Source organism: Mytilus trossulus, chromosome 4 (assembly GCF_036588685.1).
Source record: "Mytilus trossulus isolate FHL-02 chromosome 4, PNRI_Mtr1.1.1.hap1, whole genome shotgun sequence".
Lineage (NCBI taxonomy): Eukaryota > Metazoa > Mollusca > Bivalvia > Mytilida > Mytilidae > Mytilus > Mytilus trossulus.
Window position 1 is genome coordinate 87894015 of NC_086376.1, and position 13423 is coordinate 87907437.

Below are 13423 nucleotides of genomic sequence, written 5' to 3' on the forward strand. Positions count from 1 at the left end.
AAATATAAATGAATGGGATACTTCTAAGTGCACAGGAGGTTAAGACTTGAAGTAGTCAACATTGAATCCTGCAACAAGTGTTTATCAAATTTAAAACTAACTTAAGTAGAAATAGGTGTGGTTTAGGTTAAAGATATGCTAAGAAAGATGTAGTCTTCATTGATAACATCGAAACCTGTGTTTGTAAAGGATAGTGTAAGGAAGGATTGTTTCTCTGTGACATCTATCTCTCCAAACGTAAACTTTTTGTTCAGATTATGAAGTTGTGAAAGAGGTAGTGAATATAGCTTCATGAGATGTGATGAATACTAAAAAGGTTCTGCATAAATGACAAAACGTCATCAATATAAACATCAGGTTAATACGATGTTCGTATTTTTTTCTACACCGAGAAACAGAGTTAAACATTGCAATCGTATAATATATAAGGAAAAGATGTTACAAAATGAATGGTGAAAAGATATAATACATAACAACAACTTTTGTCATTGCAATCTTTTTTAAGTGTTGCGAACCAACAAAGAACAATATGTATGAATCAGTATATAATAAAAAAATTTGTCCTGCTCTTTATGAAAATGCAAAGCATCTATTCTTCACTGCAGCCCTAAAAAACATTTTCAAAGCATATGCAATCTTTGGTAAGAAGTATAAATGTTGGTTATTGTTGCATGACAATAAGTCGGGCAATATAAGGAGCATGTACTTGCATCTACTTTTCTATCATCTGTCATCATAACGAGATCCTAACAAATTATATTCTCTATCGCATTTGTACTATATAAATGTTATTTGAATAACTACCAATATTAATATACATTGTAGTTTACATAGAGTGTGAATACCAACATACAATCGATTAACATTTTCGTCTAAAAGAAAGAAAATAGCTTAATTAACAATTGCATGAAGGCTTCAAGGCATGGGTCTCTAACATGTAATATGTAATTTAAGTATGATATACCAAGAATAATAATTCGATAAAAAGAAAAGTGATAGCGTTAAATATAGCATAGATCATTTAAATGTGCCCTTTAATCTAGATTCAATTTTATCATAAGGAGTGCAAATTATGCATTGCGTATTTCTATTGTTATCTTAAATGTAAACTGCATTTTATGGAAGTCAAAAATGTCCTTGACACACATAACGTATCAGTATTTACGTCTTTACATCCCTTTTTTGTTTGTTTAGCTGCCATGGTAGAGATTATTGAGATCTATAGAAATTATTCGAATCAAACTAGTGAGAGGTAAGTCCAGAATACTAACGTTTTATAACTATACAGTTTTATTCTTTGTTAAAGCGGCCATTAGGAAAATTTCACACAACGAAGACAATATCAATTTTTAATATGATTTTGTGCATGCATATTGTTGATAATTATCCATTATCTATTTTCTTACCGAAAGAATTTGAATAAATAAGGAATGATAATATATGTGATGAAGGGATCTTGTTTACCATACACTATTGTGAGTTATATAGATTATGTATACCCTTTGCATTCTTTGATTCGAATGTATAAAATAAACCCCTTTTATATACATTTCTATTTTGTACGGGTATTTAAATTCAAAATAAATGCATTCATGGAATATTTATTTGCAGACAATCAGAAAACAAAACCCAACTTTTACGTTGCCTAGAAACAGAAATGCTAGCGAAATTCTAAATTGAAGGGGTAAGTTAGAATATACCTTGAAGACCAATTGCAAGAGTATGTCATATATATATATAGTAATGAATTATGTAAAAATAAAAGTACGATATTTTTTTTATTGAGTTCCAAAAGCAAGCTGTATGTTGTATTAACAACTCTCGTCACTTGAAATAAAATGTTGGAAAAGAAAACAAGTGACAAAATTGTCAAAAGACTAAGATAATAGAAAGATTTGACAACAGGGTGCTAAAATATAAAAATAATATATTAAAAATTATAATGACCAAAAAGATAAAAGAACGAAAATTAAAACAAAATAAAGATAACAGAAATATAGAACCACCATCCAGACATGACTCTTATTCATATTATCATATTATGACGTACTTACTCAAGATTGATTGGGTGGTACATATACAATTATAGGTTTCATTGTGTGTGGGACAGTGATTCCACTTGATATAAACTCGACTTTTTTAATTTCGTTATAATGATAAACCTGTACTTAGCTCAAGAGTTATTCAACATATTTCTTTTATGGTAAACATTCTCATGGTGTAAAATTAAACAAATTTACATATTGAAGAAATAATCTTTTGCACACACCAGTTCCGGTGTAAAACTTTAATATATTGATATTAAAACTGTCTGTACACATCAGAATGTTTTAAATGCAATTTGACAAACAGAAGCGTTTAATTCTAAAATTATTAAAACAAAATCACATATCTATGTTGCTATTCACAAAATTTACATGTTAGTCATCAATGAACTAACAAATAGCCAATAGAAATGTCTCAATATGGTTCTTTAATGCTGGAAAAAACATTCGAATTAAATACTAGTGAATACATTTTTCGTATCACACTCCGTGCCGTATGAAACTAGAAACATATCTTCATGCGAAAAAAAGCCAAAAGGCAACAACCATAAGAGAATACTTTCTTTGTAAAAATTAGCAATTCATATAATAGAAAAAAAAATCGAAATGAAATAAGCTTTTATCAAAAGAATGAGCTATATTGATAAATGCACAAAGCACAAAAAGTTGGTCCATGTCAAGGTTACCTTATCAAATGATGAAAAAAGAGAAATAAGTAGGATTGCTCTTAACTCAAATACATGTATACCATCAAAAGAACAAACGATGAAGATGCGAACAATACCAGGTAACAGTTTGTCCGATTTTGTTTTGACCCATGATTTTGTCCTCTGCTGGTGGACTATTAGTCCCCGAGGGTATCACCAGCCCAGTAGCCAGTACTTCGGTACTGGCATGAAAATACGGATTTTTTGTGTTATTAAAATTTGCTGTTACAAAGTATTAAAAATTATTATAAATTAAGGAATGTATCTCCCTCATGCAAAGCTCTGATACTTTTCACGAATTTGGCTATACTTTTTGGACCTTTTGGATTATAGCTCTTCATCTTTTATATAAGCTTTGGACTTCAAATATTTTGGCCACGAGCATCACTGAAGAGACATGTTTTGTCGAAATGCGCATCTGGTGCAACAAAATTGGTACCGTTGATTTTTTTTTACTACCACTGGGTCGATGCCTCTGCTGGTGGACTATAAGTCCTCGAGGGTATCACCAGCCCAGTAGCCAGTACTTCGGTACTGGCATGAAAATACGGATTTTTTTGTGTTATTAAAATTTGCTGTTACAAAGTATTAAAAATTATTATAAATTAAGGAATGTATCTCCCTCATGCAAATCTGATTCTTTTCACGAATTTGGCTATACTTTTTGGACCTTTTGGATTATAGCTGAGCTTCATCTTTTATATAAGCTTTGGACTTCAAATATTTTGGCCACGAGCATCACTGAAGAGACATGTTTTGTCGAAATGCGCATCTGGTGCAACAAAATTGGTACCGTTGATTTTTTTTTTTGAAATCAGGGTTGGTGAAAAAAGGAAGCAAAAGATACCAGAAGGACACGCAAACTCATAGATCAACGCCACATGGCTAAAAAGGAAAAGGACAATTAAAATAGAGCAACAATAGTGCACACGAAACAAGATAGAAGCTAAAGACTAATTAGCCACACGAACCCTTCCATTAACTTGGATCATATTGTGACACTTCTAACACATGTCATGTGTCGTATTGTGAACTTTTTGTCAGCGCCACTTCAACAGTAAACATGTTCAATATAACTATGATGATTTGTGCTTTCTAGACATAAACTATTATTTTCAGAAACATATACAAGATGGCTTCATACAGTAAAACAAAGGACCCAATAAGGCGATGTCCAATAAAGCGACCTCCAATACTAAAGCATCTTCAAAATATAATGAGAGAATACCCAGAAGATATTCAAATTCTCCATGTATGTTGTTAAATATTAATTGTTTTATTTCTGCATTCCTCCTAAAAGAGCACAAATGGTAACATCTTCAAAGAAACGTACTCTAATTCATAAAGGTACTAATAATCGAAATTATCTTTCTACGTCTCGAGCTGATATTGAGTCTCGGGGATGATTTGGAAATGACCATGTATTTATCTATATTTATCATATACTTAGCATTAATATGATAGCTTTTGCATATGTGTAACGAACGGAAGTACACAAGCCATAATTTCCCACCCAGGCTGATAACCCATATTAGCCGGTCTGACAACCCATATCAAGGGCGCCTCGTGTAAAAACCTATAACAGTGCTTGATTATTTGCCTTACATAAAACTATTGTCGGAAGTATATGATAAAGCAAATGATACATGGCCTTTTCCATATCAGCCTGGGTATCATCCCTCAACCCATATCAGCACCTCGACACCGTCTCGGGCAGATATGGTGGTTTCGGGATGATACCCAGGCTGATATGAAAAAGGTCACGTATTAATCTCTCTCTTTATAAAGTATATACCATTAAAGAGTGCCGTATACAATGTTTAAGTATACTAGTCAACAAAAGAAACGATACACGACTTTGAAATAAAATTTATCAAAAAGTATTAAATATAAAAAAAAAATGAGATACACTATTTTAAAATGCTTTCAGTTGCAATGTATTCACATGTGATAATGAAAATCAAAACTTGTCGGAAAGCATCTAAATTCAGTGTAAACGATCGTAGGGTGTAAATTAGTTTTGCGGAAAGTTGAATAAAAAATCGACACATAATTTTCTAAGTTCTAAATAAAATTTCAAATTTGTTTAAAAATATTCAATATGCTAATCAAGTAATGTTCATGTTGTAAGTAATGGGTTGAAATATTGTTTTTTTCAAATTTTTGGGAAAAAAAGTGTTTTTTGAAATCTCAAAAAATGCAAAAATATTTTTTTTTATTTTCGTCTCAAATCAATGCTTTAGATATGAAAACAACACACAGTAAATTTGGAACCTTTCGGATAAGTTTTAAGATTGTTACATACTGTCTATGGTAAATCAGTTGATAATGTATACATTTCAACGATTTCTCGTGGGGACAAACTATCATATGCTTAACAAATAAACGAAGAAATTGTATGATTTTTAAAAACAACTTGATGGCAAACACTGTCTTTACCTTTAAATAAGAGGTTGGCATCATTATTTGGAACTTCTTTTTTTTAAATTGTCGTTTTATGTAAATTTTGTAAAAAAACAAAAAATCGCGAAAAAAACGTCACGAAAGGAAAAAAAATAAAAAATTTTAACGGATTTATATTTCCATAATATTTAAGTATTACTTCCTTCAATATTGGTCCATTGAATGGAAAACTTTATCTTTAATTTGAAAAAAAGTCTTGTATCGTTTCTTTTGTTGACCAGTATATATTAAATTAACTGGTAGTTCGAATCTAGTCGTCCTGATCTAGATGTATTAGTCGTAGGTTTATATGTTAAAGTTCTTGAGTTCGAATCCTAGCAGAGACACTAATTTTTTTCTACTTAAATTTTGAAAATAAGTCTTTTCCGTAAAATAATTCTAAGTTTTATTGTGGATGAGGCATTCCCGCCAAAATGTTACAAAACAAAGAAACTCAAGCTAAAGTGATCTGGACAGGGTGATTCGGCTCAGATGATCCTTTGTAGAACAAAGGACGGAACAGGCAAAGATGACATATGTTATATCTTTTTTAAATTTTTACATTTTGGAAGCTCTCCGATTACGTTTTGGGTTTCAAATTCGTCAACCCGAGTTTTTTTCAATTTCGTTTTGGGTCGGTTAACCGAGTGTTTTGTTTCGAACTAATTTGATAAGTTTCATTTGTACCAAACGTGCATATGTCGTACATAATTATAAGCCTGGTATATTTCAAGAGTTTTCACAACCATTAGTTCGATGACGCTGGTACAGTAGCATCATTTTTGTCCTAGAGGGTATCACCAGTCCAGTTAAGTCGTTATATATATATATATATATAATAAAAAGAAGAAAAAAAATATGTCAAAGAGAAAACAAATATTCTAAACACTAAGCTTTTTATTATTCTAGGCGTACTTGGCTTCACCAAGATTTGGCGAAAACAATAGACACTTGAAATTTATTTTCAAACAATTAAACTTTTTGTTTGTTTTGGCTTTGAAACTGATTTGATTTGAACGCAATGTATTCGTCTGATCAAGACTAATCACACGTAAATCATTCAGATAATAAGTCATGTGCTAGTATCTTTAATACGTTTGCAATTTCTGAGAGCAATGCTGAACATATTTTTCTATACCAAATAACGGTCGATTTTTATTATCAGTCATTATATCAGCTCAAGGGGACATACATAAAGTCTTTTAAATAGCATGACTTTTGGATTTGAATTATAATTGATCATTCGCTATACTTTCAGGAGCTCGTACAGAATGCAGAAGATGCTAAAGCGACAGTGATGAAGATCATGTATGACCAACGTCATATAAATCCACCGGGCGCAATAGGACAGTTCTTAAAGGTACTTATATATATAAAAAATATGAAATAGGAAGTGCTTTCTCTCTCATACTGATATTGTGTGTTTAAATAATAACAAATTGATACAGACATTATATATTTCAATCATAACAGTTGTGAAAGAAAATTCAGGAAATCACATCCAGAATATTTGCTGGATATCAAATGAAAATCCAAGTTGACATAAAGTTTATCAATTTAATAAACGATCAAGCAGGAAAATAAACGATGTAAATATATTGAGTCGGGTGTTAATTCCAAAATCTTAATATAAATAATTTTGAAGAAGTATATATAAAAAAAAAGGAATTACGTGTTACTATAAATTACACTCTGGCGTGTTTAAATTAAATGAGTAGTCTTTGACACGCAGATTATGATATGAAGTCCATTATCGCAACAGTAGAAAATTACATTTTAAATCAAGAGACAAATATGTAGGAGCTTTCGAGCCTTTAAGACAATTACAAGGTATAGTAATTAAAGCCAAAAAGATAATAGCTCAATTATTACATTACAATAAAACATGAAAACCAACATTAACAATCTTTAGATAGCAGAAAACTTTAGTATATTTTTTAAATATCGGTACAAGTCTCTAAAATACGTTCATTTTGCATTATAAAAATAAGTAAGAGAATTAGCCGTTAATATTAATTGCTAGCTTTATAAATATTTTGTTTTGAGCGTCACTGATGAGTCTTATGCAGACGAAACGCGAGTCTGGCGTACTAAATTATAATCCTGGTACCTTGATATATATCAAAGCCCCATTCCTAAATAATGTAGGAACACCATACGCCATCTAGGCAAAGCATGATCAATCTCGCATCAATCATGCTAATAGAAGAATATACAGTATTCAATTTCCGACAGGTGTACAACAAAATTACAAATTATAGTTATTTAATTTACATGAAAATAATAAAATCATTCTATTTATAATAATTTAAAGATAAAATAAGAAAAAACATCTGATTCCTGGTCCAAGGTCATATGTCCAACAAAGCACTGAAAGAATCATTTCTCTGCTGTTTAGCTCTTTCGCATACTTCTGAATATGGCCATGCTGCCCATTCACCATCCATGATATGACTGACCATTTTAATTTCAGTCACCTGCTCTATGTATATATAATGATGGTGTGTTTGATGAAGATGATTGGGATGGAATTAAAAGTGTTTGCCTCAGTCATAAAGAGGAAAAAACCGACAAAATTGGACGATTTGGACAGGGATTTAAATCTGTTTTCCACCTTGCAGGTATGATCACCTATTTTGGAAGAAATTCAATCAGTAGTTTTTCAGTAAATAAAAGAGATAAAGGTATTATTTTTTATCGATTTTCAGATATTATTCATCGAGCACAAGTTTTATGCAAAATGTAATCAAAATCTGTGACATAGCCAATTAATTGTCCCTTGACCTTTTGGTGTCTGCTCATTGAGTATTTCCCGTTTGATTGATACAAGTTAAAAAAAATCTACAACTTTTTTTACCATTTTATTTAAAACGTAACGTATAGTATTTACTTTCTGTGAAGTTGTTCTTATCCTGTCGTATATAGTAGACTTAAAAACGGTATTCATTTTGCTCATGATTCTCAAATTTGTTTTTAAATTACGGCTTAAATGAATATGTTGGAAGGTTTTAGTGTTTCGCAACTTACACAAACAATGCAAGATACCCACAAGTCTTCGAAAAGTACAAATGTTTTCTATCACTTGTATAATTGAGCCAGTTCATACGAAAAGGTACAAAAAGTCCTAGTAACGTTTGCGTGTCTGTCGCATCATCCATCCGACCTCAGATCAGACGAGAGTACCCGCTGAATTTAAGCATATCACTAAGCGGAGGAAAGCTTTTGGTAAAACTTTACAGGACACGTTATCAAAGTTTGTCATAGTATTTTTGAAAAACAATTTTATCCGAAAAAAAGTAAATTAATGTAAACATTCATGAGATTGTCAATTCTATCCCGAATTTGTCAACTAAAACATAAAAAGACATATAAATATCTAAAATTTTCGTAATTCAGCAAGTGTAAAATCAATTGTTCCCGGACTAAAGCTATACCGACCAGAAACTTTAAAATGTATGTCACTAAAGAGACAAAAGTCAAGAATTTCAGTCAGTTCTACAGGTTTAAAGAAAGTTAGACAACATTAAAACATGAGGGAAAATACAAAAACTATGATATCTTATGTTTTAGAAATTAAAATTTAAGTTAAGTTAAGTTTTTGTTATTATATAATCCAACCTTAGTTGTACGGGATTCGAACCGTTGCCCGGTTTGATTGCATTGCTATCCACATCGTTAGTGGGAGCCTTATTCCACTGCTACCGGGGTTAACATTATCAATTGGCAAATCAAGCCATTTAAACTGTACTTTGAAAATGATTGAAAAATATGAAATAATTCACTAAAAATCTTTATTAAACTAAAGGGGGGGGGGGGGTCTCAACACAGGTGCGTGTAGCTCACAGCTTGATGATATGAGGAAAAATAAATGTGTCACAAGTCTACTACCAATATAATTATGCACACTTTTTAGAATTTCGTAAATTTTTCCTTTTTGTAGCTTTTCGCATGGATTGGCTCATATAATTAACACATAGCTCAGAGGGTGATGGAGCAGATTGGTACCCCTAGAAAACATTTTCAACCGCGGCGAACCCAAGATTGACAATGCTTTTTTATTTTTTTATTTAGACATTCAAATAATATAATGAGAATAAAAACGTAGAATTTTAGCATGGTTTTTAATAACTTGATGTAAATTAAATTCATTGTCCTTTAAATTGTCGATATTTGATTGGTCTAGACGAGAGCGTAACATTTAAAAAAAATTGTCACCCGCTCAGCCATGTGGTAGAGTAAATTAACACCCTCGTATTAGCCAATCAAAATATGGTATTTCAACGTATATATTATTTTATTTACACAGATACCCCCGTAGTTGTCAGTGGAGACACTATGTTGATCATCAATCCTTTAGATGTCGACAGAGAATGTGGTACGGTATTCTTATACGAGATTGAACACATCAGTAAGACTGGGATATTTAAATCGTTTGATTTTGATGAAAATGCTATCAGAAATAATTGTTACCCCGCAACTCTATTCTGGTTTCCGTTAAGATCACAAGAAAGTGAGTTATCGAACAATATTTGTACGGACGTGAAAATGAAACACCTTTTGTCACTGTTTGAAGAAGATGCAGCTATTGTGTTACTTTTTATGAATACCTCAGCAGAATTGAAATACATAATCCTACACAGTTATCGGATCCTGTCATACATATCCAAATATGTTTTGCAAAAAATAAAAGATCTGATTTACAATCGTTCTGGAGAAGTATGGCAAGGAGTTCAGAAACTGAAGACAAAAAGAATGAAACATTTTCCATCGTTATTGACGCCGAAACACAAATATCGTCAACTTCATTTCTTGAAATAGATAATTGGACTATATGCCACTATCATGCTAGTCTTTCTGATATGTCAGTTGAATTAGGGACACTGGCAAGTGACAAAGAAGTTGCGTGTCTCCCTTATGTTGGTGTGGCATATAAGAAATCGTCGACAGCTTGTCATACAGGCCGAGTTTTTAACTTTCTGCCGTTGCCAGCTTCCTGCAAAACTTATCTTCCTGTTCACGTAAATGGAAACTTTGCTTTAAGTCAGAATCGCAGACATTTGAAATTATCCGACGGACGATCTGCCGATAAATTCATAAAATGGAACAAAGGTTTAATTGAAGAAGTGTTGTCCGAATCGTACATGACTTTGGTGGATCATCTCATTGAAAATAGCCATAAAAATAAAAATACAGATGAACTAATTAATGACGTTTATAAGTGCTTACCCAATTTGGACATAACAGAGGAAATATGGCAGACTCTAGTAGACAGGATCTACTTGAAAGTAATTGAGAAAGCAGTTTTCTATTCCGATCTTGGCCAGAATGGCAGGTGGGTGACAAAAAATAAAGCCATCGCATGTGATGTAGACGGATTGTTGAACTCTTCCTCTGAACAAAGACAAATAATCAAAACACCAGTTAAAGATGTTTTGCTTAATCTGAATAAACCTGTAGTGGAGGTTCGACAACACATGATGGTGTTGGTCAATAAGGGAAATTTGAGACAGATTACGCCTTGTGAGTTAGTTACAATGGTAAGAAATAGTCCGCTTTCATATTTAAATCTGCAACGGAAAAATAAGGTTGCCCTTCTAAATTATTTAATTTGCGACCCACGAAAAGAGTTCCAAGGATTGGAACTGCTACCATTGCATGGTATCCAGTTTACAACTTTTCACGAAAAAGCAGAAAAAGTATTTGTGCACAGATCTGAAGAAGTTAAGCTATTTCTTGGTGAAAAACAAAGATTTATCTCACAAGACCTGCCTGACGAATTATTTAAAGATCTGAGATCAATGGCACTAAAAAGTAAGCATATAAAGTAATGACATGATAATTATGAGGATATGTAATTTTGCTTGAGGTAATGTAGAAAACGGAACATTTTGATATATTGTGTTTATTATCTTTTGACGTCCAACATCTCACATACATATATACATTTTGTATTTCAATTTAAATTGGTAAAGTTGGTAAGAGGTCATTTGATAAATATACATAGATATGCCTTTTTCCAAAAAGACATCGATATTGTCTGTTGTAAATATCTAGAACATTGTTCAGAATATGATACCGATTGCCGATATATGGTGTGACGTTGTCAGTTTATTTTAGATTTATGAGTTTGACTGTCCTTCTGGAATCATTTGCCCTTTTTCCATAACGGTCTCCTTTTTCCATAACAGTCTCTTGGTAAATACTCCACAACCTTTTTATACTTGGGATGAATTTAAGTTAGTGCATAGTGTAAAGACGCATGTTAATTGTTAGGTATTGATAAAAGATAATACCTTCGATATTGCTCATCATTAGGTCTTTCCACCTTTCCGTGGAAAGACCTGTTGATTTTGTTCTAATTATTATTTTTGTTTCTTCCGCCTGATTTTTCTTGCGTAGTTTTGTTATTTTATAAAATGTCGCTTAGATATTTGGAGTATGATATCGTATAGTTTATACGCTTTTAAAATTGACAACCGCGAAACCAAATACTTTAAGTTGTAAGAGTTGTCCTCCCAAACACTGTTTTATTGTGACCACTACTCCTTCCCAACCGTAAAAGATTACGACAAATTTATTTTACCAAATTGCTCGTTACATCTCAAGGATTAGGATATTCATTTGGACCGACGCTTTCCAGAGACTCCATATGAGAGTTATTTCCCCTTATGCATTTGATATTCACAATATGCGTTTCTAACTGGTAAACCATAAGTGATAGAGACCTATTTTTTTTATTTAAGGTCATTGGTCCAGAAAAAATTAAAATAAGGTCAAGGTCATTCTAATTTTGATTTTGGCTTATTTTAATAAAACGTATATTATGTCGACAAATTGTTTTTACTAAATATTTAGTTGTAACTTGTCGTAGCTTATAAATTTTGGTAAAAAGGGAGTTTTCACCCCTTTTGCATTTAGAATTATGTGTAAAGTGATATAACTCATTAAGCATTCATATTAAGGACCTAGGGTATTTTGATTTAAGGTCCTTGGTTTGTGACCTTGTAATTGAGGTGAAGGCCATAGGTTAAAAGGATTTTTCTTGATTTTGACCGTTGCTCTAAATTCATATTTTTACATTATAAAGCCATAGGAGCTGACATTTTATACTGATTTGTAATATTTTGATATCAAAATAGATCTTTACTGGTGGAAAGACCTTCAATTGTCCTCTGAAACATTGATTTTTTATTGTCTTTGTTTTTGTTTTAGTTGCTGTCTCAGTCACTTATTCTCTTTGATTTCTCTTTGTCAACTTTAACAGTTTCATAATATATACCTTTCTTATACATGTAAAGTTCCAAATTACTTTAAAACGATTGTCATCTCACTCGAAGTTTACTTCCGATAACTTCAATTTCAATTAGGCAGCAACCATTTGATTTTCGGGGGGGGGGATTGTTTTTTTTGGAAAAAAAAGTTTGTTTCCAGTTTTTGGAGAAAAAAATAATTTGTTTTTGATTCTGAGAAAAAAAAAATGTTTGTTTAACCCTCAGCTGCCACTATATGTAATGCTAAAATTTAAAGAAAAAAAATGTTTTCGACTTGTCGTGAAAAAATTGTCCAGAAAAAAACCCTAATAGCCCCCCCCCCCCCCAAAGAAAATCAAATGGTTGCTGCCTTAGCATACTTGGCTTCAGTTTATGAATTACTGACATGCTAAATACAGGAGATTAGCAGCTTAAATAAACGTGATTTTTTTTAAAAGTTATAATATTTTTTTTTTTTTTTATTTCTATCACAATTCAACTTTTACATTAGTTTGAGATATAAGTTATGTTGATCTGTATTATACATTTTTTATCGCTTTTATCTGTATTTTTCCTTTATGTATTTTTGTGATAATTTTCATATCACTCGTGTAGAGTGAGAATGAAAATTATCGCTAGTTTCCAAGGTCCTTAGCAACCGCGTATTAACCTAATTCATGCGCTAAAGTGTCGGCCAATCAGAAAAGATTACCCGGAACTATACAAAAAAATGTTATCGGATGACTGCGCTGAAATGTGATTTCTCGTTTTAATATTTTACCGTGAATTTCGACGTTAAATAATTTATTGGAAGTAATAAAAGTAATCAAATCAGGTTTTAACAAATAAAAAATGTCTTTTTACACATTAGTCTACTTCAAATCATCGTAGGTCTGTTTGCATGTACATTTCTTCATACATGTATATTTCTTCGTCTGCTTTGAAAATACATTAAATATTCAACCGTTTACTTCATTGA

At 31.8% G+C, this 13423-nt stretch overlaps 2 protein-coding genes across 2 annotated transcripts; both read left to right on the forward strand.

Moving 5' to 3' along the window:
* The first annotated feature begins 3876 nt into the window (after positions 1–3876).
* LOC134714271 (sacsin-like) lies at positions 3877–10434 on the forward strand. Its single transcript, XM_063575509.1, has 4 exons — positions 3877–4004; positions 6453–6554; positions 7668–7815; positions 9501–10434. The coding sequence occupies exons 1-4, from the start codon at positions 3885–3887 to the stop codon at positions 10010–10012; spliced, it is 882 nt and encodes a 293-aa protein (XP_063431579.1). The 5' UTR covers positions 3877–3884; the 3' UTR covers positions 10013–10434.
* On the forward strand, positions 10054–11022 carry LOC134716879 (sacsin-like). Its single transcript, XM_063579894.1, has one exon. The coding sequence runs from the start codon at positions 10054–10056 to the stop codon at positions 11020–11022; it is 969 nt and encodes a 322-aa protein (XP_063435964.1).
* The last annotated feature ends 2401 nt before the right edge of the window (positions 11023–13423 follow it).